The 26,606-nt window shown below is 32.5% G+C and overlaps 2 protein-coding genes across 2 annotated transcripts, besides 2 other annotated features; one reads left to right on the forward strand and one right to left on the reverse strand.

The window, feature by feature from the left end:
* The first annotated feature begins 6,017 nt into the window (after positions 1-6,017).
* Positions 6,018-6,939: a mobile genetic element.
* A 2,076-nt stretch (positions 6,940-9,015) lies between these two features.
* TVAGG3_0735620 (ankyrin repeat and LEM domain-containing protein 1 family) lies at positions 9,016-13,621 on the reverse strand (the record flags this gene model as incomplete). Its single annotated transcript, XM_001305472.1, has 1 exon — positions 9,205-13,608. The coding sequence occupies one exon, from the start codon at positions 13,606-13,608 to the stop codon at positions 9,205-9,207; it is 4,404 nt and encodes a 1,467-aa protein (XP_001305473.1).
* Positions 13,622-14,699: 1,078 nt separating this feature from the next.
* TVAGG3_0735630 (uncharacterized protein) lies at positions 14,700-18,431 on the forward strand (the record flags this gene model as incomplete). Its single annotated transcript, XM_001305473.1, has 1 exon — positions 14,700-18,431. One exon carries the CDS (start codon positions 14,700-14,702, stop codon positions 18,429-18,431), a length of 3,732 nt encoding a protein of 1,243 aa, XP_001305474.1.
* A 4,992-nt stretch (positions 18,432-23,423) lies between these two features.
* Positions 23,424-26,606: part of a mobile genetic element that runs on past the window's edge.

The raw sequence follows: 26,606 nt of genomic DNA on the forward strand, positions 1-26,606 counted from the left end.
CTCAAACTCCTCAGATTATCCTCAAACTACTCCTCAGTCTAATCCTCAGATTCCTCCTCAGATTATCCTCAAACTACTCCTCAGTCTAATCCTCAGACTCCTCCTCAGATTATCCTCAAACTACTCCTCAGTCTAATCCTCAGACTCCTCCTCAGATTATCCTCAAACTACTCCTCAAACTCCTCCTCAGATTATCCTCAAACTCCTCGGTCTAATCCTCAAACTCCTCCTCAGATTATCCTCAAACTCCTCAGACTACTCCTCGGTCTAATCCTCAGACTCCTCCTCAGATTATCTTCAAACTCCTCAGACTACTCCTCAAACTACTCCTCAAATTATCCTCAAACTCCTCAGATTATCCTCAAACTACTCCTCAGATTATCCTCAGACTCCTCCTCAGATTATCCTCAAACTCCTCAGACTACTCCTGAAACTACTCCTCAGATTATCCTCAAACTCCTCAGATTATCCTCAAACTACTCCTCAGTCTAATCCTCAGATTCCTCCTCAGATTATCCTCAAACTACTCCTCAGTCTAATCCTCAGACTCCTCCTCAGATTATCCTCAAACTACTCCTCAGTCTAATCCTCAGACTCCTCCTCAGATTATCCTCAAACTACTCCTCAAACTCCTCGGATTATCCTCAGACTCCTCCTCAGATTATCCTCAAACTCCTCAGATTATCCTCAAACTCCTCAGACTATCCTCAAACTCCTCAGACTACTCCTGAAACTCCTCCTCAGATTATCCTCAAACTACTCCTCAGTCTAATCCTCAGATTCCTCCTCAGATTATCCTCAAACTACTCCTCAGTCTAATCCTCAGACTCCTCCTCAGATTATCCTCAAACTCCTCAGACTACTCCTGAAACTCCTCCTCAGATTATCCTCAAACTCCTCAGACTACTCCTGAAACTACTCCTCAGATTATCCTCAGACTCCTCCTCAGATTATCCTCAAACTCCTCAGACTACTCCTGAAACTACTCCTCAGATTATCCTCAAACTCCTCAGATTATCCTCAAACTACTCCTCAGTCTAATCCTCAGATTCCTCCTCAGATTATCCTCAAACTACTCCTCAGTCTAATCCTCAGACTCCTCCTCAGATTATCCTCAAACTACTCCTCAGTCTAATCCTCAGACTCCTCCTCAGATTATCCTCAAACTACTCCTCAAACTCCTCGGATTATCCTCAGACTCCTCCTCAGATTATCCTCAAACTCCTCAGATTATCCTCAAACTCCTCAGACTACTCCTCGGTCTAATCCTCAGACTCCTCCTCAGATTATCCTCAAACTCCTCAGACTACTCCTCAAACTCCTGAAACTACTCCTCAGACAACTCCTCAGACTACTCCTCAAACTCCTGAAACTACTCCTCAGACAACTCCTCAGACTACTCCTCAAACTCCTGAAACTACTCCTCAGACAACTCCTCAGACTACTCCTCAAACTCCTCAGACTACTCCTCAAACTCCTCAGACTACTCCTCAAACTCCTGAAACTACTCCTCAGACAACTCCTCAAACTCCTCAGACAACTCCTCAAACTCCTCAGACTACTCCTCAAACTCCTCAGACTACTCCTCGGTCTAATCCTCAGACTCCTCCTCAGATTATCCTCAAACTCCTCAGACTACTCCTCAAACTCCTCAGACTACTCCTCAAACTACTCCTCAAACTCCTCAGACTACTCCTCAAACTCCTCAGACTACTCCTCAAACTCCTCAGACTACTCCTCAAACTCCTCAGATTATCCTCAAACTCCTCAGATTATCCTCAAACTCCTCAGACTACTCCTCAAACTACTCCTCGGTCTAATCCTCAGACTCCTCCTCAGATTATCCTCAAACTCCTCAGACAACTCCTCGGTCTAATCCTCAGACTCCTCCTCAGATTATCCTCAAACTCCTCAGATTATCCTCAAACTCCTCAGACTATCCTCAAACTCCTCAGACTACTCCTCAAACTCCTGAAACTACTCCTCAGACAACTCCTCAGACTACTCCTCAAACTCCTCAGATTATCCTCAAACTCCTCAGATTATCCTCAAACTTTTCAGAATACTCCTCAAACTCCTCAGACTACTCCTCAAACTCCTCAGATTATCCTCAAACTCCTCAGATTATCCTCAAACTCCTCAGACTACTCCTCGGTCTAATCCTCAGACTCCTCCTCAGATTATCCTCAAACTCCTCAAACTACTCCTCAGTCTAATCCTCAGACTCCTCCTCAGATTATCCTCAAACTACTCCTCAAACTCCTCCTCAGATTATCCTCAAACTCCTCCTCAGATTATCCTCAAACTCCTCAGATTATCCTCAAACTCCTCAGATTATCCTCAAACTCCTCAAACTACTCCTCAGTCTAATCCTCAGACTCCTCCTCAGATTATCCTCAAACTCCTCAAACTACTCCTCAGTCTAATCCTCAGACTCCTCCTCAGATTATCCTCAAACTACTCCTCAAACTCCTCCTCAGATTATCCTCAAACTCCTCCTCAGATTATCCTCAAACTCCTCGGTCTAATCCTCAAACTCCTCCTCAGATTATCCTCAAACTCCTCAGACTACTCCTCAAACTACTCCTCAAACTCCTCAGACTACTCCTCAAACTCCTCAGACTACTCCTCAAACTCCTCAGACTACTCCTCAAACTCCTCAGATTATCCTCAAACTCCTCAGCTTATCCTCAAACTCCTCAGACTACTCCTCGGTCTAATCCTCAGACTCCTCCTCAGATTATCCTCAAACTCCTCAGACAACTCCTCAGACTACTCCTCAAACTCCTCAGATTATCCTCAGACAACTCCTGAAACTACTCCTCAAACTCCTCAGATTATCCTCAAACTCCTCAGATTATCCTCAAACTCCTCAGATTATCCTCAAACTCCTCAGATTATCCTCAAACTCCTCAGATTATCCTCAAACTCCTCAGATTATCCTCAAACTCCTCAGATTATCCTCAGACAACTCCTGAAACTACTCCTCAGATTATCCTCAAACACCTCAGACTCCTCCTCAGATTATCCTCAAACTACTCCTCAGTCTAATCCTCAGACTCCTCCTCAGATTATCCTCAAACTCCTCAGACTACTCCTGAAACTCCTCCTCAGATTATCCTCAAACTCCTCAGATTATCCTCAAACTACTCCTCAGATTATCCTCAGACTCCTCCTCAGATTATCCTCAAACTCCTCAGACTACTCCTGAAACTACTCCTCAGATTATCCTCAAACTCCTCAGATTATCCTCAAACTACTCCTCAGTCTAATCCTCAGATTCCTCCTCAGATTATCCTCAAACTACTCCTCAGTCTAATCCTCAGACTCCTCCTCAGATTATCCTCAAACTACTCCTCAGTCTAATCCTCAGACTCCTCCTCAGATTATCCTCAAACTACTCCTCAAACTCCTCGGATTATCCTCAGACTCCTCCTCAGATTATCCTCAAACTCCTCAGATTATCCTCAAACTCCTCAGACTACTCCTGAAACTACTCCTCAGATTATCCTCAAACTACTCCTCAAACTACTCCTCAAACTCCTCCTCAGATTATCCTCAAACTCCTCCTCAGATTATCCTCAAACTCCTCGGTCTAATCCTCAAACTCCTCCTCAGATTATCCTCAAACTCCTCAGACTACTCCTCGGTCTAATCCTCAGACTCCTCCTCAGATTATCCTCAAACTCCTCAGACTACTCCTCAAACTCCTGAAACTACTCCTCAGACAACTCCTCAGACTACTCCTCAAACTCCTGAAACTACTCCTCAGACAACTCCTCAGACTACTCCTCAAACTCCTGAAACTACTCCTCAGACAACTCCTCAGACTACTCCTCAAACTCCTCAGACTACTCCTCAAACTCCTCAGACTACTCCTCAAACTCCTCAGACTACTCCTCGGTCTAATCCTCAGACTCCTCCTCAGATTATCCTCAAACTCCTCAGATTATCCTCAAACTCCTCAGACTACTCCTCAAACTACTCCTCAAACTCCTCAGATTATCCTCAAACTCCTCAGACTACTCCTCAAACTCCTCAGATTATCCTCAAACTCCTCAGATTATCCTCAAACTCCTCAGACTACTCCTCGGTCTAATCCTCAGACTCCTCCTCAGATTATCCTCAAACTCCTCAGACTACTCCTCAAACTCCTCAGACTACTCCTCAAACTCCTCAGACTACTCCTCAAACTACTCCTCGGTCTAATCCTCAGACTCCTCCTCAGATTATCCTCAAACTCCTCGGTCTAATCCTCAAACTCCTCCTCAGATTATCCTCAAACTCCTCAGACTACTCCTCGGTCTAATCCTCAGACTCCTCCTCAGATTATCCTCAAACTCCTCAGACTACTCCTCAAACTCCTGAAACTACTCCTCAGACAACTCCTCAGATTATCCTCAAACTCCTCAGACTACTCCTCAAACTCCTCAGATTATCCTCAAACTCCTCAGATTATCCTCAAACTCCTCAGACTACTCCTCGGTCTAATCCTCAGACTCCTCCTCAGATTATCCTCAAACTCCTCAGACTACTCCTCAAACTCCTCAGACTACTCCTCAAACTCCTCAGACTACTCCTCAAACTACTCCTCGGTCTAATCCTCAGACTCCTCCTCAGATTATCCTCAAACTCCTCGGTCTAATCCTCAAACTCCTCCTCAGATTATCCTCAAACTCCTCAGACTACTCCTCAAACTACTCCTCAAACTCCTCAGATTATCCTCAAACTCCTCAGACTACTCCTCAAACTCCTCAGATTATCCTCAAACTCCTCAGATTATCCTCAAACTCCTCAGACTACTCCTCGGTCTAATCCTCAGACTCCTCCTCAGATTATCCTCAAACTCCTCAGACTACTCCTCAAACTCCTCAGACTACTCCTCAAACTCCTCAGACTACTCCTCAAACTACTCCTCGGTCTAATCCTCAGACTCCTCCTCAGATTATCCTCAAACTCCTCGGTCTAATCCTCAAACTCCTCCTCAGATTATCCTCAAACTCCTCAGACTACTCCTCGGTCTAATCCTCAGACTCCTCCTCAGATTATCCTCAAACTCCTCAGACTACTCCTCAAACTCCTGAAACTACTCCTCAGACAACTCCTCAGACTACTCCTCAAACTCCTGAAACTACTCCTCAGACAACTCCTCAGACTACTCCTCAAACTCCTGAAACTACTCCTCAGACAACTCCTCAGACTACTCCTCAAACTCCTCAGACTACTCCTCAAACTCCTCAGACTACTCCTCAAACTCCTCAGACTACTCCTCGGTCTAATCCTCAGACTCCTCCTCAGATTATCCTCAAACTCCTCAGATTATCCTCAAACTCCTCAGACTACTCCTCAAACTACTCCTCAAACTCCTCAGATTATCCTCAAACTCCTCAGACTACTCCTCAAACTCCTCAGATTATCCTCAAACTCCTCAGATTATCCTCAAACTCCTCAGACTACTCCTCGGTCTAATCCTCAGACTCCTCCTCAGATTATCCTCAAACTCCTCAGACTACTCCTCAAACTCCTCAGACTACTCCTCAAACTCCTGAAACTACTCCTCAGACAACTCCTCAAACTCCTCAGACTACTCCTCAAACTCCTCAGACTACTCCTCAAACTCCTCAGACTACTCCTCAAACTACTCCTCGGTCTAATCCTCAGACTCCTCCTCAGATTATCCTCAAACTCCTCAGATTATCCTCAAACTCCTCAGATTATCCTCAAACTCCTCAGATTATCCTCAAACTCCTCAGATTATCCTCAGACAACTCCTGAAACTACTCCTCAGATTATCCTCAAACACCTCAGACTACTCCTCAGACTACTCCTCAAACTCCTCAGATTATCATCAAACTCCTCAAACTCCTCAGATTATCATCAAACTCCTCAAACTACTCCTCGGTCTAATCCTCAGACTCCTCCTCCTCAGATTATCCTCAGATTATCATTTTACATATATTTATCGATAACTAAATAATTACTTATTATACTTTCTTTATTTTTTTTTAATTTTAAAAAAAGGTAACTAAACTCCTTTCGCCGATCCGATTTGCCCCATATTTAAAATATAGCTTGCATATGTAGAAGAAAAGCTAATTTTGAAGTACGCCCGAAATCCACCAACAGGATTTCGAGCTACTAAAAAGGTACTTTTAAATGTGATTTTTTTTATAAAAAATTAAATTTATTTTAAGATCAGACTAAAAACTAATTTTATAGAAAATCTATATCGACAAATTTATTACTTATTGGGTATATAGATTTTTTGATTATGGCGATTATGTCTGATATGCTTCCAATAAGCCAAAACACATTTCATACTGATTTCTATAAAAGGTATCTTTATTATAGAAGTGTAAGCTATATCTGTTTGTTTTTTTATTATAACAAATTCAAAATTCTCTTATAAGGACTAAATGAAATCTGTATTATTAAATCATTAGCTAAATGAAGGTTCAAATAGAAAGTAAATATCAATTTATATGATACTGAAACCAAATAGTTCTTTTAATAAAAGATAACACGTTGAAAATTATTGAGTATTTGCAAATCTCAAAAATCTATTGGTGAATTTGGCTCAACTTTTAAAATTCTAACATCCATATCAAATCATAAAAGCAGACAAAAATTAAAGCCAAACCTATCGGCCAATTTTTTTTGATATTTTGATTTTTGAGGTATACTTTTAAAAGTGGATTTAAAGCACTGATGAAAAAACATTAACTTCTGTCGTTATGATTATTGATTTAGACAATAATGATTTTAATCTTTGATTATCAAAACACTAAAGTCATCTTTTTAACATTTGCTTGGTAGCATTAACTCAAGTCTAAAGTACTATTTTATGTGGCACTCTTAGAATTTTTGTATTCATTGTACACGCTGAAATAGTACCATTAAAGTTATGGCGGACTTTCAAAAAATAGTTTGGTCACCTTTTTTTAAAATAATATTAATATATCTTTCTACGTTTAATGATGAAAAGAGAAAGAGGAGTAAAAAGAGGAAAGAGAAAAGAAAGAGAGAGAGAGAGAAAAAAAGAGAAAGAAAGAAAGAAAAAAAAAGGACGGCAATAATTTTGTATTGTTTTGTTATTCGGCCGAATGGCGGCTACTTCGTACCCGCCATTCGGTCCCAAAAATGGCGTATTATTCTATTTTTAAACGGTCATGGCGTAAAACCGTCGCATCCCTACAAAAATTACATAAAAAAAAGAAAAATTTTATCTAATTTGTTTTTTTGGACCGAATAAGTAATTTTATGGAATTTCAATACGACACATAGATTTTATTATTAGTAATAAATATAATGGTTTACTATTAACAAGGAACCTAAACTAATGAAAATTTGATTTCAAATATTGTATATGATTATCATAGATTACCAAAATATATTGCTATTTATGAGGATATAATATTGATTATTAGTAAATCGTATAAATTTGAAAATAAAAAGTTTCCATTATTTTTTATGAATGAACAATTTGAATATGTAGTTGTATTAGGATTTTTAATTATTGCAGAATTTTCATCATATCCTTTATATTCATTATTTAAATAATTACATCTTGTAATTACAAGGTTATCGCCATTGTTTACTACTACTCCTGCATCTGAGGATGTATTTGAAGCTGTTGTGAAATTAATAATTTTTGTTTCTTTTGATAATTCAATTACATATGCAGGATGCGTTGTAATTTTTTTGTGATAAGATGTATTCATGTTACTTATTTGGATATCTCGATAAGAATGATAAAATGGAGCTGCAGAACCACTACATTGTGAAACTGAACATTCAAATGCATAACTTTTGGTGGCATTGTAACTAAAAGATCCAATGTAATATGCACATCCTAATTTAGCGGAATACGAATTTAAAAAACAATTATGTACTAAAACACATTCATATCCAGAGATATAGAGTGATCCACTATAATATGTAGAGCTATTGTTATAAAATGTGCATGTTTCAAGTAATGTTTTGTTGATTATACTATTATTTGTATTACTAAGGTTAATTGCACCATTTTGTTGATGGAATGAAAATAATACATGATGAATGTAATAATTTCCTTTTTCTGATATAGTTTCGTTCTTAGTTTTCTCAGTATAATCGGCTGTATCGTAATATTTCGAAAAACTTTGTTGAAATTGCAGAATGCTTTGTTTATTGATTTCCTTTGTTGAATATATATTTATACCAAATGATTCATGTTGGAATGCCTGTTGAAATATGAATATATGATTAATTATTAATGCTCGAAACAATTTAATATTTTAGTTCATATAATTAATTGAATGAGTTGATTCAAAAACTTGATCGCAATTTCTCTTTACAAAATTTGCGAGATAAATTTTGCTCCGCTCACAATCTGATTCATGAATTTCATATTATGAGCCAACTTGAAAGCCGTTTCACACCATTCAATTTTTCTCATAATATGATAAATAATCAATTTATTTTTTAAATGACAATGATCCTTTTATGCTAATATAACAAACCGTTATTTGTTCTGTTTATTTCAATTCATTGATGACCAATGTCTGAAAAAAACGCCGTGGTATATAATGTATACTATATATCTTTAATATGAGTAAGGAAGTCAATTTGGAAAATTACATAATAAGGTATAAATTCGCTGATAACAATGAAAAGCAAATAAACCACTACATTTTAGTTTTTATATATTAGACTAATAAAATGGTGGTATTGTTGATGATTTTTAGAAATTTCATTTGTGAAATTGAATCATTTAATATTTTTGTCGAAGGATTTATATTTTTTGAGATGTAGTGTATTCTGCATCCTTAATTCCAAGTCGAACTTAGCTCAAATTGCAATTCTAATTTTTCCCGAACTAACTATTTAGTCAATAGTCTTACCAATGCTATCTATTTCCTTTACTAACCAAATACTATTTTCATTACGGACATGGTCTATATCTTCAAAATATCATTATAAAAAAATTAATTTTACATAATTTTACTTGATTTTTGTTATTATAGGAATAAAAACGTCACGTTATTCGATTTTTAGTCACTTTTTAATTTTCTACAAGAACCTATAACATCTGATGTAAAACAGAATTTAGAACGGTTCGAAATTGATGAAGGATCTGTTTCTCCTGAGTTTATCAGAATTTTCTTAAGAATAAAATTTTAAAACAAACATATTTTATAACAAAATGAAATTAATCAATAAAAGTTAGTTTGTGAATCCACTTTTTGAAGTGGTTTGAATGATTTTGAATTCAGATGCAGATAAATTAGCTCTCAAGAATTCAATATCGAATGGTTTATCACTGATAATTCGAATAAGTTCTTCTTTGATTCTCTTTTCTTTATCCAAGTTACTTGTAGCAGTGCGTGCTGCTTTGTTTGCTTTCTCAACCTTCAATAAGACTTCTTTTTCATGTTCGATACTTTTTGTCTTCTGTTCATCTAATGTAGCTGAAATATCTTCGATTTTCTTGATATATCGTTTGGTTTCATCATCGGATTTCTTAACAATAACTTCGTAGTTTTCTCGCAATGAGGATACTTCGGCTTGGAATGATTTCGTTGCTTCATCTCGAGCTTCGTCCATTCTTGCATGAGAAATGAATTCGACTGCTTCGATGATGTTTGTTCCGACATAACCATCTTTTCGAGCTTCACCTAAGATTGAGTTGATTCTTCTCGTAGTTTCTTCTGTTTCAACTTTGAATTGTCCAATAAGAACAATCAAATTGTCTCGAACAGCAGGATCTAATGGGAATTTGAACTTGAATAGAGGTTTCTCTGAACCACTTAAAACAGCCATAAGTTTTTCAAATAACTCTGCTGCACTCTTCAAGTCGCTTTTGAGATTCTCAACTGCCTTAGAAATGTTATCACCATATGGATCATAAACAATATCTAAAATCTGTGAATGTTGTTCTTCAAGTTTCCTGTGCTCAGTAATGTAATTTCTGAGTTTATCAATTGCCTTGATGTTTCCTCCTGTTAATTGATCTGTCATCTCCTTTAATTCAATCAATTCATCAACAGCTTTCTTGACATTCTGTTCGCCACCAAGTTTGCTTGCAATGTCCACAAATTTCTTCTTGTATGGTTCTGCTTCTGCGAGTTCTTTAGCTCTGAAGATCAATCTGTCTGATGGTCCTCCTAATATCTTTTGGATTTCATCAATTCTTGGTTTGATTATATTGAACATCATTGCATTATCTTCTGCATTTTCATCACCTCCAAGAATAGCAGATATTTTATCATATTTTCCTTTAATTGATGCCATTTCGCCCATTGGATCTTTTGATCCTGGCAACAACTTTCTTAAAACTTCATTATTCGCTTTGTATTTCTTTATAGCAGTGTTATATTCATCAATATTCTTGCAACCAGCAACTTCAAGAAGCTTGTCATTTGTCTTCTGCAAATCCTTGCTTTGTTTAATTAATTGTTTCAATGTTAATCCTAAATCATCACTTTTTGTGACACCTAAAATTTTTGTTGCAGTGTTTACTTTCGAAACAACATCAGAAACAACATTGGCCAAGTCATCAACAGAAGGACTTGGGAACAATTTAGAAACATCATCAACAGCTTTTTTATGGATTTTAACTGCGTCAACAAGATTTGTATCATTAGCATTAGGGAAAAGACTTAAAAGATTTGTATTTCTTTCTGTCAAAACTTTTAATGCCTTCTTAACATCTCTCATATCATCAACGAGATCTGAATTGTCTGTGAATCCAAAGAGTTTCTTGACTTCATCATTTTGATTTGACTTTCTTTTCGCTTCATCAATGACAATTGGTAATTTCTCTTTTTCTTTTGTATTCATGATTGCTCCAATGGCTTCAACCAATGTATTTGCTTTTGTTAACTCATTTAATAGTTTCTGTTTATCTTTCTTCAAAGCATTGTTTTTGTCAATTACTTCTGTTAGTTGTAACTGAACTATATTTGCTCCATCTCTGATGACTTCTTCCAAATCTTGATTGTGTTTCTCTTCATCACTTAATCGCTTTGTCAATGCAGCGATTTGACTGTCTTTAGCTTGTAACAATCTTGATGATTCTTGTGTCATTCTTGCTTTCTCAATATCTAATAATTCTTGTGATCTTGAAAATGATTTGTCACTTTTTTCGCGTTCGAAATCTATCAAATCATCTTTTCGTTTCATTTCTCGTTGGAATTTTTCTTTTTCGAATTGTAATTCATCATCTTTCTGTTGGTTATCTTTTTCTAGTTTTGATATTGTATACTGGAGTTTCTCTATTGTGTTCTGATCTTCTGATTTCTTCCTGTTAAGTTGGGTGTTTTCGTTTTGAAGATTTTCAATTTTCTTCTCAAATTTGGCATAATCTGACATCTGTTTTTCTTTCATTTCTCTGATATTTTTCTTCATTTTGTCCTTCTCAAGCGATTCTTGAGTTAATTGGTCCTGTAAAGCTGCACAATTTGTATTTGCTTGGCCTATTTTGTCTCTTAATAAATTGTTTTCTTCTTTCATTTCTTCAACCATTTGTTGCATCTCAGTTTGTTGAGTAATCAAAGAATTCAAACGTTTTGATGTTTCATCCAAATTAACTTTTAATTGTTTCGTTAAATCATCCTTTGATTTCAATCTTTCTTTCAGATTTTCAACCTTTTTTGCGGCAATTTCGAGTTCTTGGTCCTTGGATTTCAAGTCTCTTTGTGCAGATCTTAACTGCGCATTGATTGTTCCTGCAGTTCTTTGTAAAAGAACATATTCATTCATTAATTTCGAGTTTTGGGATTTTTGAGATTCATCTGCTGTCAAAAAGTCCTTCAAAACTGAGTTCTTTTGGTTCAAATCATCTTTAACACTTTCAATATCATCTTGGAGTATCTTGTTCTTCGTCTTGAGTTGAGCGTTCTCGTCTTTTAGTTTTTCTAATTCTTTATCTGTTTCTGTTTTTGTGAATTCTTTCTCTTTGAGAGCATTATCAAGTTCCTTACACTTATTCTCGCTTTCAACAAGCTTAGATTTCAAGTCATTGACTTGAATATCGTATTTTCTTGAATTTGAATTTAATTGACTAATTGATTTTTGGTTTTCAGTAATTTCATTATTGACATCATTTAATTCTTTCTTTAGTTTATCAATTGTTTCATTGCTTTCTTTATTTTTCTGTTCTTGAATTTGATATTTAAGTTTAAGAGTATCATTTTGTGTCTTAAGGTTGTCAATATCATTTTGTTGGGATGCTATTTTAGCTTCATTCTCATTTATTTTAGAATTCAATTGGTCAATTACATTAATCAAATTTCCTGTTTTAAGATTTTCCAAACTTGAATTCTTCATCATCTTTCTCATCCTTTCGTTATCTTCTTTCAAGATAATTGACTCGTTTGTAAATTCATTGACTTTTCTTTCTAATGAATCTTTTTCTGTTTCTAATTCTGTAATTCTGTTTAAAAACTTCTGTTTTTCATTCTCGAATTGAGCAACTCTGTTCAGTTTTACATCTGTTAGTTCGGAATCTGCTCTTGCTAAAGATAATTCGTGAGAAACGTTTTCGTATTCCATGCTTAAGCTTTTAAGAGCTTCCTTTAGTTTATGTACTTGTTCTGCTCTTTTTGTATTAAGTAAACGAGATTTTGCCAATGCAGATTGTAATGAATTATCTAATTCGTTTTTATTCGATTGAGATTCGAGCATCTTTTGTATTTGAGTATCTTTTGCTTTAATATCAATTTTCAATTGCGAAATTTCTTTCTCGAGTTGAGATTTTTCGTTAATAATTTGATTTTTGCTTTCATTTGAATTTTGTAATTGCATTATCTTATTTTTATACGTTTCTATTTCTTTTTGTTGCGTGTTACTCTGTTGGGTAAGTATTTCATACTTCTGTCTCATTTTCAAAATTTCTTTTTCGTATTTCATTTCATTTTGAACGTGTTGATCGATTTCGCTTTGATACCTTGCTTGTAGTTTAGAATTTTCTGATTTAAACTTCTTTTCCATTGATTTATACCCAGCAATTGCATTTGAAGCTTTTCCATTGGATTCTTGAAGAAAAGATTCAACCGAAATTGATAAAGAATGTTTAGTTTGGTATAGTTTTCGTATTATATCTTCATGAAATGTATGAACTGAAGCTTTCGAATCGTTAATGAAAATTTTTAAAGAATCAATTTGCTCTTTTAACTCGTTTAGCCTATCGGTAGGTATAGCAGTTGTATCCGAATCTGAATTTAAAATGTATAAGTTTTTACGCAATCTTTTGATTTCATCTTGGTTAACTGGTGGATTTAAGTTCTTGACTTCCATTTGTTCGAGAATTTTAGTGCCAATAGATTCGATTTTCTTAGCTTTTTTAGGTCCAAAGCAAGCTTCGTAAGTTCTGATTCTTTGGTAAAGTTCGTTAATGTGCAATTCACGTTCATTTGTTAAATATCTTTCAATTAATTCGCATACTCTATCTGGAACATACATAGCTGAATTCGGATCTTCGAACATTTGAATGATAAATCTGTCATTTCCTGTAGAAGTTAGAATCTTTTCTAATGAGTCAAGAAATGACTTTTTACGTCGTAGAAAAACACACAAAATAGTTGTATCGGAATCATCCTCATCTATTTTATCATTGGGACGAGGCATGATTTAAATAAACGACTATAGGAATTTATTTACAAAAATATTTCCGTCTTGATATCAAAAATTAAATTTAATTCAATAATTTACACGCACCAAATATTAAAATTGAGCAATTGGAAAAGACCTTTGAGTTTAAAATACGGCTGAGAACCTTGTTTTGTTTGGTGTTTTTTAACATATGGTTTTGAAAACGAAAGATTCCCAGAACTAAAAATTCAAATTTGGTAATCATTTTTGGAATAAGTCTTGTCTTTATCTGCATCACTTGTTTTTGGTGTGTTTAGGTACTAGATATAATTCAAAAACAAATTTTCATAAATTAATTTAAATTTGCTATGTTATGGTTTTTCACACTTCATTCTTTTGAGTTGGTTATCTTAAGCCAACAAATCTTTGGTCTTTTTAATTTGATTTCTAAAAAATGCAATAATTTACTAGATCTAACTGTACAATACTTAATATAATGATGGAAATAACTCATATGACATGATCAATCATAGCAAACTGCTATTTTTATTTTCACAGATATTTTAAGGCCCAGGCCGACCACTTATGATCTCTCAAATTTTATTCGATTGAGATATTATCATTCGAAATACATTAATGATGTTGCATCTTGCAGTGTTATTTCCACACATAAAGGCAAACAACAACGTTGAGGTAAATATGAATCTCAATATTATTAATCATAAGATGAAATGTAACAGATAATAATTTTTTATCCAATATAAAAAACATTTTTGAAATAAACCGTCAAAAATTCATATAAAATAAAATTCCATGGAAAAGAATTGCATAAATAGGAAAATGTATTCGAAAAGTTGAAGTACTTTAAATATGAGAAATAAAACTTTCAAAATAACTTTGCTTTGAAAAATTGAATTTTGAAAAATTACTAAAATTCAATAATTAAAAACAAGTCAACTTCATTGTATTATTCTTAATTAGTTTTACGATAATACGTTCAATGATTTCTATAAACGTAAAATTCCTCTCAAATTGATAAAATGTTTGTTATCTTATTAAACTTAGCTTTTTCTCATATTTTAACATGGTCAAGACCAGAAAATCAGTTAAGTTTATACAATATATTCATGGATAATGCTTCAATATTACATAATGATGGATTTTTTACGATGATTAAAATTGGAAAAGAAAAAATGTACTATAATCAATCAAATAATTGCGATTTCTTTCATAAAGGAATCTCGGTTACTCATAAAATTACTTCAAATAATGAAAATGAGCTTGAAATTACTTACGTTATTGAAAATAACTTCACAGAAACTCGTACAATGGATTTTTACATATATTTCCAAGGATTTATATATAGATATGATGATAGAGTTTATCAACTTGGTTATCGTAACGGATTTAAATACCTTGGTCCAGATCGTCAAACAAACATCATGCTTATATTGTCAGAAACTGATCCTGTCAATATTTATTCACTTGAAGGAAATGAAAATTCTTTTTCAAATGATGATGATGTAAGTGGAAGACTTTATTATGGAAAACAAATTTTTGGCTGGTATGCAATGTATATAAAACCGTTTGAAAAAATGGTTAAAAAGTTTAGAATAATGGATGATACAAACCTTAGTCCTCTGCCAAAATTAAAAATTGAAAATCCTTTAGTTTATGAAGGTATGATGGTTCCTGTAACTATAACTCCAACCGCAAAAAATGTGAATTACTATGTATTTTCTAAAGATACAACCAGGAAATTATTACTGAGTGTATTTTATGATCAAAATGACCATGATGAGACAGTATATTTGAATATAAGCAAGCCAGAAGATAGATATTCTATAAATCCACGAATTATAATATATGTTTGTACATCAATTACTGATTATTCAGAACCAGGATTTATTTATTATTCAGACAAACCCATAAATTCTGGGTTGGTTACATTTGATGTCAAAGGCAACTATTCATCATATAGGGATGTGGCAATCAAAGTCCATATTAATTTTGATGTCAATTTCGAGATAAATGTTCATGCATACATTGATAACAATGGATTTGATACATCAGAAAGTTCATATTTTTATGGTCCAGATTTATATGTCTATAAAAAGCCAATATCAAAGTTTTCTATGGGTCTAAATAAATTGACAATTTATGCATTTCACGATTTATCACTATATGCCTTTATAACAGTGTCAGTAAATATTACTGATCAAATAACAATTCCATACTTGACAATAGGTTATTCAGATGTTGATGTGAGAACTTCTAAGACAATCCAAAATTATGTCAAAATTCAAAATACAATGATAGGTGATACAATATTAATTTATTACCAAAAATATTCTGTAGGTAATTATAATAATGATGATGAAACTATTCTTAATGAAGATTATATTTTGCTTGGATCAATAACTAACGAAATTGGAGGTGATCTCAATTATTCTTTTGAACAATCTTTTGAAATGAATCCTGAATTAGTTGGGAATTTTACAAAATACAACTTTTATTGTGAGAATCAGCATGAATTAGTTTCAATTGTAAAAAAATTAGAAATTAAATTTAAGGGTCCATCAGTAACACTTCTAACAAAATCAATAACAGAGTATATGCCCTTTATAATATTAAAGGGTGATTATATTAATGTTACATATTTTGTTGAAGGAGTACCTGGTGAAAAATTGACACTTGAGTTGATAAGATATGAGATTCGATATTCATCTAAGAAATTACATGATGTTAGAAATCTAAATTCTCTTGAAAATTACGAATATATTGATCAGGAAGGAAGTTATTGGTGTCCAAGAACAACTGCAGAAAAAATAACCATTAGAAGAATTGAAATTACAATACCAGAAAGTGAAAGAACTGAAAACTACGAATACTCCGAATTAGCTCAGAATATTGAAAATATTTGTTTTATGGCAACAATATTCAAATCAACGGAAAATATATACACCACATGTGCTGAAATAGAGATTCATGGTAAACCAGAAATAATTAATTGTACCCTTGAGCCAATTCCTGATGTTACATTATTTATAATCGACATGAATGTTAAGACAAGTGAATATACAAAAATATATTATAAATTTGATGATACAAAATATGAATATCTTTCAGATTTAGGTTCAACAAATGATTCCCCGGACAATCGATATATCCCTATCAAAACCACATCAAAATCATTATTAATAGCTTCTGGGATGTCAGAAGAAGAATATGAGAACAACAAAGAAATCTTTACCAATAAATACTTATTAACAAGAATTGAATATGGAGTTCATAATCTATCTATCAGGTTATCAACACCGCGAGGTTTAAATTCAAATGAGTTTGTTCTTCCAATCAATATAACAAATCCAGGTAATGTTCCTACAATTGAAGCCGAGTTAGATGAAGTTGAATCAATAGAATATCCTCGAAAACTACCAGTAATATTGCAAGTTTTGTCACCTGATTATAGCAATTTTACAGTTTATGGAAGATGGAATGAAAGAGATTCATTTATGCTTTTTGAATATGACGCATCCGAGTACAATATGTATTATAACTTAATAGAAATTGAATCAATAAAGTCAGATGGAAATAACACACTTTATTTGTGGGCAGTCAATAATGAAGGTATTTCCTCCGAAGTATTTCCTCTATATGTTACAATTACTGTAAGCGAAGATGAAGAAAATCCAGAGCCATCACCATGGCCAACAGAAACTCCGATTCCGGAACCATCACCATGGCCAACTCAAACACCATTTCCAACTGAAACACCTGTACCTGAACCAACACCTGTACCTGAGCCAACACCATCACCAAAATTCCAATGCCCGGAAAATAAATACAAATATACATATAGAGGCGAAATTTCATTCTCGTGTCTAGTTGAAGGTCTCATTCCTGGAAACAATCTGCATTTTTCAGTGAATCTTAAGGACAAATATGCAAAACAAAGTAATTTTGAGATATCAGACGAACTATTATATACTTTCCCAGAAAACATGTCTAGTTATTATAATATTCCGATTTTCTTTACTGAATTTATTGAGCAAGGTGAGTATCAATATACAATCAAGGTTTCTGATGGATCTACCGAGTTATCTTTCTCAAATTCTGCATTCATTTATTACAAACCAGAGGTAGTATCAATAAAACCATTAAAAGATTCATATTCCCTATTTGAAAAAATTAAAGTGAATTTCACAATTTTTCACATGAAATTTATACCTTCTCTGATCAACTATCGAGTTGGTATTTTTGATGAATCAGGACATGACATACAAATAGGCGAGTCATGGGTTCCAAATAACAGTACCAAGAGTTTTATTTATGAATTTGAGTATAACTATCTTTATACTGCTGGTCAATATCATAAAATTAGATTCTGGATTAATGGGCCATATTTCCAACATATAGAAATGGATGTCATGTATTCAGGTAATAAAGCTCCAATATTAAGATCTCTCAAAGAAATCAAACATTATACTCGTGGATTCTATGAAAAGTTTTTGGAGTTCAAATTCGACATATTAGATTATGATTTAAATGAAACAGTTGATTTGTATTTTATAGAAGATGATCAAAATCCAATATTGATTAATAGCTATGTATCTCAAAGAATGAATCATACGTTTGAATATAAATATTATTTCCCAATGAAAAATGCAATGCACCACTTAAAGTTTTATGCACAAGATTCAAAAGGTACAAAATCTAATGAATATTTTGATTATGTAGAAGTTAGACAAAAAAGATCCACATTATTACTAGATCAAAATAAGCGGAGAAGAACTTATATGGGAATTCGTTTCAGATGGAGAATGGGTCGAAAAAGTAATTATTTTCAATCCACCTAAATATGAATTAGGTTTTCAAGTACTCACAATTAAGATTGTTGATAATACTGGAGCATCAAATTCATGGTGGACTTATTTTCATATTGATAGAACTCCGGAAATAAGCTTTACTTTAGAACCAAGGCCTAGGCCATATGATGGAGGTGAAAAGGTTAATGTTTCAGGTAATATAACAGATGTAATACCTGGAACTATTATGAGCGTTTGGTATCAATTTAATGAAGAACCATATGTAGAAGCAACAGAATTAATTGTCGCCAAAGATGATTATATCAATCATTTTATATTTGGGCTTGATATTCCAATGGAAGATAAGTTTCACAAATTTACGCTAAGGGTATATCCCCATAATATTAAACAATCGATTACATACAAAGAAGACAAAATCTGGGTTTACAGAGAGCCTTATATAATTTCATGGGAACCACTTGACCAAATATATTCACAAGGTTCATTCCTTCCCATTAAAATAACATATCATTCAGGTATCCGTGTTGGCTTTGAATACAAATATAAGGATTGGACAGTTTATAAATATCTTTTTGGAACATATGACGACGGAAATATTACTTTTACAATTGATTTACCATTAAGCAACCTGCCATTTGGTGAAAATTTCATAGAAATTAGAATGTATGAAAAAGGATGGGATTACAAAAATATTTTTACAACAGTTAGACAGTCATTTACAATTGACAATAGAAGGGCACCTGAAATTAGCGCTAAACTAATTTATTATGAAGATAATAAATTCTCTATTGGTAATGATCTTCTAATAAATATCACAGTTAAAGATGCTGATGTTGATGATGATATAATTGTATACGCAAGGTTAAATAATAATGATTATGAAGAAATATTTAAAGAAAAATCTAATGGAGTTGACCATAATTTTATTGCAACACTAATTATCAATAGTACTCTATATAATCAAAATGTTTCTATAAAAGCAGTTGATAGTACGGGTGCAGAAGCAAAAGTTATTGTAATGAGCTTTAGAGTTGATGCAATTATCAAGTTTGTGCTCGATGAACCAATCCAAAAGTCTTATCTCCCTGGAACTGTTGTCAATTTCTCAGGATATTTTGTTGGATCTCCACCAGGTTCTGAAATTCAGCAACAATATCAACTTGATTACTGGGGATCATACATCTATCAACTAACAAATGTTTTGATTTTTAATGAATCATGTAGAACAGAACATGTCCGATATAATATTACATTACCTTCGTATGCTGCATCAACAACATATTTGTTTTATTATGGAGGATCGCATACAATCATTACTAATCGCCCAATAATATTGAATGATTGGATTAATTTCAAGCATGACTATTCATATGGTGAATATATGCATCTTGAATTAAATGTTACAGATGATACGAAAAGCCGAATTTACTTTTGTTATGATGAGGATACATTGAATATCTGCAGGAATACAGAATGGTTGAATACAAATCATTCAACACCTTATCATCTGGAAACAGATATATTTATTCCTGATGAATTGGAAATTGGAACACATTCTCTAGCAATCCAGTTAATTGACCAATTCGGATCTGAATCAGTCAAAATGAAGAAAGAATTTGAAATCTTAAATAGACATGCTCCGATTTTACATATTGATAAATTGACAAAAGAATTGTACCACTTCTCAGAGAACTTACAAATAAATGGAACAATTCAAGATATTGATGAAGGTGATACAGTTACATTGTACTACAAATTTGATAATACAGTTTGGGAAACACTGAGAACATTTGAAGGTCTTTCTGGAGAACAAAGGTTTATCAACTATATTCGTGTTCCTCAAACGAATGGATATCATAACATATATATAATGGCAAAAGACCAAACAAACGCTACATCAGCTCCAATTGAACATGAATTTCAAATGAAGAGAGATCCTAACTTTGATATATTAACAAAAATCAAGGAATCATATGGTCAAAATGAAAGAATCAAGCTCAATATAATTGCATATGATCATATTCCTGAAACAACACTCAAAGTTTATTATAATTTTGATAATGAAAATGAAACATTTGCAGCTGATGTTCATATCAACAGTAATATGAACTCATCTATTTTTGAACTTGAAATAATTTTACCAGATGATTTCTATGATCATAACTTATTTATTTATGGTAAGAATGTAGGTGGAACTCGAGTAACCAATTACTACCAGAGATATATTCGTGTCAATATTCCTCCCGAAATTGATTTACTTCAACCAGTCAAATCTATTTATTATAGACCTGCATATATTACAATTAGTTTAGGAGTATTTGACAATAGCAATGTCACGGTATTTTATAGAATCAATGAAACTATAGATATTCCTTTCATATCAAATATTCGAAGCTATGGTATCTATCAAAAAGTTAGTAATACAATTATTCTCAATGAAGATAATGATAATTTTTATAATATTGTTGTTTATGCAAAAGATGAATTAGGAATGACTTCGAATATAAATTCTATTTCATTAGCATATGTAGCAAATCAAATTGCACCTGAATTCGGTGTTTATAATAAATGGAATGTAGTTGTTCAAATTTATAGTTTAAGATATTCTGATGAAATGGATTTTGATGTAAGAGTAACAGAAAAACAATATAATCTTCGCGTTTATATATGCTACAAATTTGATAACGAGAACGAATGGAGAAAAGCTACATCTTTCATATCAGATACTAAAACTCATTATTTTAATGTTAAAATGCAACCAATATTCGAAAATGGCTTACATACAATTACACTTGCAGCAATTAATAGTAATGGAGCAGAATCCAGAACATTTACTTATAAGTTTAATGTTAAATTCTCACCTGTATTGAAATTCGTCAAAGAACCTGAAACAGGAATTGCGATAGGAGAAGAATATAAATTGCAGGGATATGTTGGAGATTATCCAGTTGGAACTATTATAGAAATATTTGCTATGTTTGATGGTACAAAATATTTGGCATCAAGAGTTGAAATTCAAGAAAATTATAGATCAGAACTATTCAACATTTCATACAGAAATACAGATAGAGTTAAAATGGTTGAATGGGGAATCTGGATCTTTGACGGCCAAGTAGCAGCTGGAAAGTTGTATGTTTCTAATCCGCCGAAGATAGAAGTTTACTCAAATCCACCAACATTACGTGATACATACTATCTTAATGATCATATTGACTTCGATTTCAATGTTTGGGATGATACAATTGCATTTGTCTATTATCAATTTGGTGGTGAGAATCCAAAACGAATGAAGATAGTAGAAGAAGAACCTATTTATAATGGTGCTACTCGTGATTACAGAGGACAAGTTCAAATACCTTCAGGTTATCAAACAGGAAATTATCATATCTCAATATTTGCACAAGATGAATATGGTTTGAAATCGAATATATATACTCACTTATTTTATATGAATGCAACAATTTCTACACCAATAATGTCAAGTTTCAAATATTACGGAATTATTGATAGTCAACTTTGTCGTTGGTCAGATGTTATTGAAGTCCCGTGTACATTTGAAATTGATGGAAGATACGCAAGAAATGTTTCTATATATTACAGACTCAATCGTATAGAACCATTCAGATATTTGACATATAAGTATTTAGATTCCACTACAATGAATGCAAAATTCTTTATTGATGTTCCAAATGAAGATGGAAATTACATCTTAGTTTTGCAGGCACGTGATGAAGTTGGTGGAACATCATCCGAATACAAATATTATTTCACATCAAAGAGAAATAAAGCAATCACATTAGGACTTAAGAATTATGATCTCAAATATGGTGATAGAGCACATGTTGTTGGATATGTTCTTGATTATTCTCCGGGTACAGTTGTCAGTGTTAAGTACTCATATACTTCAACAAGTTATTCAAGATCTTTGTTAGAGTCTAAATATTTAGTTGGAAATTATACCGTTCAAGAAAACTTCAAGTCAGAACCATTTGAAATATTCATTGATATTCCAATGAATGTTAGAAATCAAAAATTTGAAGTCGAAGCATCTGCTGAAAATGATGAAACAGTTATTTATCGAGATGGATACAATGTTATCAACTTAAATCCACTGATGAAAGTTATGAGTATATTGCAACCAGAATATATGAGGAATGGCTATATTGATATCAGTGCTAAAATAACTGATGGCACAAGAAATTATGATATAATTCATACATGTCCATCAACCGAAAAACCTTTCTGTTTCAATTTTAAGACTCAAACTAAGATTGATAGATATCAATGCGGCTTGAATAGGATCTTTTTCCAAGTTAATGACGAGAAAAATTCTACTTCGAAAGAGTATGAATTTCTTTATAACGTCGATTGTGAAGATGATGATCATGGCAATGATGATGGAGGAGATGATGGAGATGGTGGAGATGATGGAACTAAGCCAACACCAAATCCAGGAGGCAATACAGGAGGAAAAGAAGAAAGGACGCCACCAAGAACACCAGCAGCATATTTCCCAATTCCATCAAGACTCCCAACAGGTTACACAGGATCAACAACTATGACGCTTTTAGCAACATATACAATCACACATACATATGATGAAAATGGATCATTATATTATACTTATTCTACGACATATATAATGTATGAAGTTGCTGTTGTTGAAGATTCAACTAAAAATGTTGAATTAGGATTCTTTGAAAAGCCATTCGGAAAATATGCACTTTGGCCATTAATTGTTGTCATTGTCCTTGGAATTACTGCAGCAATTATTTTGTTTATTCTATATACAAAGCACAAAGCTGAGTCTGACTCAGAAACAGAAGCAGATCCTGAGGCTGTTGATATGAATGTCGAAACAGTTCAATCAATACAAGTCAGCACTACAGAAACAACACATGATAATCCGCTATTCACAGCTACCAATACAGAAGTCATTGATGATCCTTTCCAGAAAGATTTTGCAGAGAATGACAAAATTGTTGATGATGTCTATAATGATGGAGCTGATGATGATGAAGTGAGATATAAAAATTGCTCACATTTGCTCACATTTTGGCACTTTTTTGTACGTTTGTCAAAAAATTGTGAGGAAGATCTCACAAAAATAGTCAAAATGTGAGCAAATTTTGAGAAGTGCTCACATTTTGACATACGATTATTTTCATACGTTTTTTTGATGAATTCTAATAAAACTTCATTACCACTTTCAGAACGAAGCGTAACTTTTCAGCACGTAACGCTCTATCATGTGTAGTGACATATTATTCAAAAAAACTCAGATTGCTTATCTTATAATAACAATTTCATTAGAAAAAATGCACGATTTCACGCTAAAACTTTGAAGCAATTCTTAAATTCGGATAAAAAATCGATATGTATTACACTTTAAACTTCAAAAAATGGTTCAAAATTTAGACTTAGTTTATCTTAACAATATAGCAGATTTTAAGCCGAACAAGTAGGAGTAATAGAAATAGCTCTTGAAAATAATTACAATTAGTAATATGTAAGTCAAAGTTCGAGTATTCTAATAAATAAACGTTCCGGATTTTCTTTACTACAAGAATCAATACTTAATATATAGAAGCAACAGTAAAAACTTATTAGAGATTCAAAAAGAAAGTTGACTAAAGAGAATCTTTTTATATAAGTAATTTTATTTTTTTGAAATACGAGATCGAATAAACATGTATTTTATTTTATTACTATAATAATACGTTTTTACATAGTAAGAAAGTTTAGAGACTGAAATGAAATTAAAAATTGAGAAAAAAATAAAGCTTTTCTATAAAAATTCATATTAATATATAGTATAATGATATTACAATTTATTGATCAAATAAAAAGAATATTTGTTGAATAATTTCTGTTCAAATTAAAAGTTCTTCAACTTACGGTAAATCTATCTGCCTTAAAAAGTATTACGATATTATGCAAAGTCAATTTTCTCCAAAAAAATATTTGAAGATGATACTTTAAGTATACCAAAAATACAAGAATTTTGAGAGAACTCAATGAATTTTTGTGAAGGTGGAGTTAAATTGAGAAGATTTTTGGTCAGAGAAAAACAAAAATTACTATCTGATAAAATGGTATTAAAATGAAAAAAGTTTAAACAAAGGAAATGAAGAATTTATATTATATTAGAATTTAAAGAGTAAATATAAAAGATTGAAAGAAAGAATAATAATAGGATTCTTGAATGCAACATTTGGAATGATGTTTCCAGTTGTAGATGTGTTAAGCAAAGAGAGATAATGATAGTTTCTTGAGTTTTGAGTTAAGCTTGTTGTAGATGAGAGAGAAATTTTGACGAGACTGAGGAACTTCATTTGGAATGATGTTTCCAGTTGTAGATGTGTTAAGCAAAGAGAGATAATGATAGTTTCTTGAGTTTTTGCAATTAACCATCCTCAATGACTATTGTTTTAATATAATTTTTAAATTTTTTAAAACTGACATTTTAGTTGTATATTTTTTCTAACAAAGGTACATTCACTAGGCGATAACAGTAAAATGGGATGAAAATATGATAAATAGCATCCCTATATAGTGCCAAACAATATTTATACGGGCCAAAAAAATTGGCTAGAGATTTGGCGAGTTATAAAACTTAGAAAATTGAGAGGGATTTTTATTTTTGAATTTTTTTTGGAAAGTTAAAATTGCGATTAAAAATCGATTTCCAGGAGAACTAAGCATCTCATCATATATTTAAATCGATAAAAATATTAAATAATAGTTGAATAGTATAACAACGTGAAATTATGGCTGAATCTACAGAAAAAATGAACATATTTGACATTTTTGAAAATTCATACGTTAGATGGTGACAGACTCATAAACTATACTTTAGCTAAGATTGATATATGGTTTCAACAACACATGGTTAAAATTGTAAAAATATTTTAGATTTCAAAAAGATATATATGGTAATATAATGGAACAAAGTCAACAAATAGCATGTTAAATATGTTATAATTAACTTTTTATTAGATCCAATAGTAGATATCGAATGGTTTCCAGCTTTATGGTTAAATATTTTCTTTTCGAGCTTCTCTTTAACTGTTGTATTAAGGTTGTAAATTTTTGATGCTAGAAACTATGGAATCTTCTTTGCTGCTGCATTTTTCTTGAGAGTTCTTGCAATTTCGAATAGATCTGCGCATTGTATGAAATTGAGGCTTTAAAATATCTTGAAAACAGAATAGGACTGCTTTTCCAAAGGAATGCTTACTTGTAAATCAGAGAGTTTCAAAATTGAGAGCAAGATTATCATCATAACTTTCGATTTTGCTGCGAAAAAGGAAGACAAGTAATTAACAAATCATTTACTGTTGTTCATCAAAAGAAGAAAACTTTGATAACAACTAATGATGATAAAATCAAGCTATCTTTTAATATTTTAAATTGATAAGACATTCAAAATATTTGAATGGTTTAAAATATTTTCTTTTAATTTCTATAAGATATTATCATGATTATATAATAAAATTTAAATTTTTATTCAAAAAGGCAATATTTCAAACTTTTAATTTCAAAAATCTTAATTCTGCAATAAGTGTATTTAATTGTAGCAAATTTAATGATCCTTCGTCATGCTTAGCAATTTGGAACTCATAAATTAATGATTTCTTCAAGTAAAATTCTGCATTATTTCAAAAGTCAATAATTCTCTAGTAACTTTTCTTCAAACCCTAACCATTATATATATTATATGTATAATGGAGAATAATTGCAAAGAAAGATAGCCGAATTTACTGGGTAGTTCTTGTGATGCGAAATAATTGCAAATTAACACATAGTTTTAACAGCATCAATCTCTTTTTGCTCTCATTTAAATGCATTCGCACACTTTAATTTTGAAATATAAGAGTTTTGGAAATTATCAAATTTATCTGCTCAAATACTATAGATCTTCATAAGTGTTAATAGAATCACCAGCCTTACATATAGTGTTTAATATAATGATGCACATCATACTGGGATTTATTCCTTATTCATCTAGTTATTATAAGATTTACAACCCCATGAAAATTTAAAATTTTGTCAAAAATAGTGAATGTACCTTTTTTCTAACACAACTATCAATAAATTGTAATATCATTATACTATATATTAATATGAATTTTTATAGAAAAGCTTTATTTTTTTCTCAATTTTTAATTTCATTTCAGTCTCTAAACTTTCTTACTATGTAAA

Source organism: Trichomonas vaginalis, chromosome III, assembly GCF_026262505.1.
Source record: "Trichomonas vaginalis G3 chromosome III, whole genome shotgun sequence".
NCBI classification, from domain to species: domain Eukaryota; phylum Parabasalia; order Trichomonadida; family Trichomonadidae; genus Trichomonas; species Trichomonas vaginalis.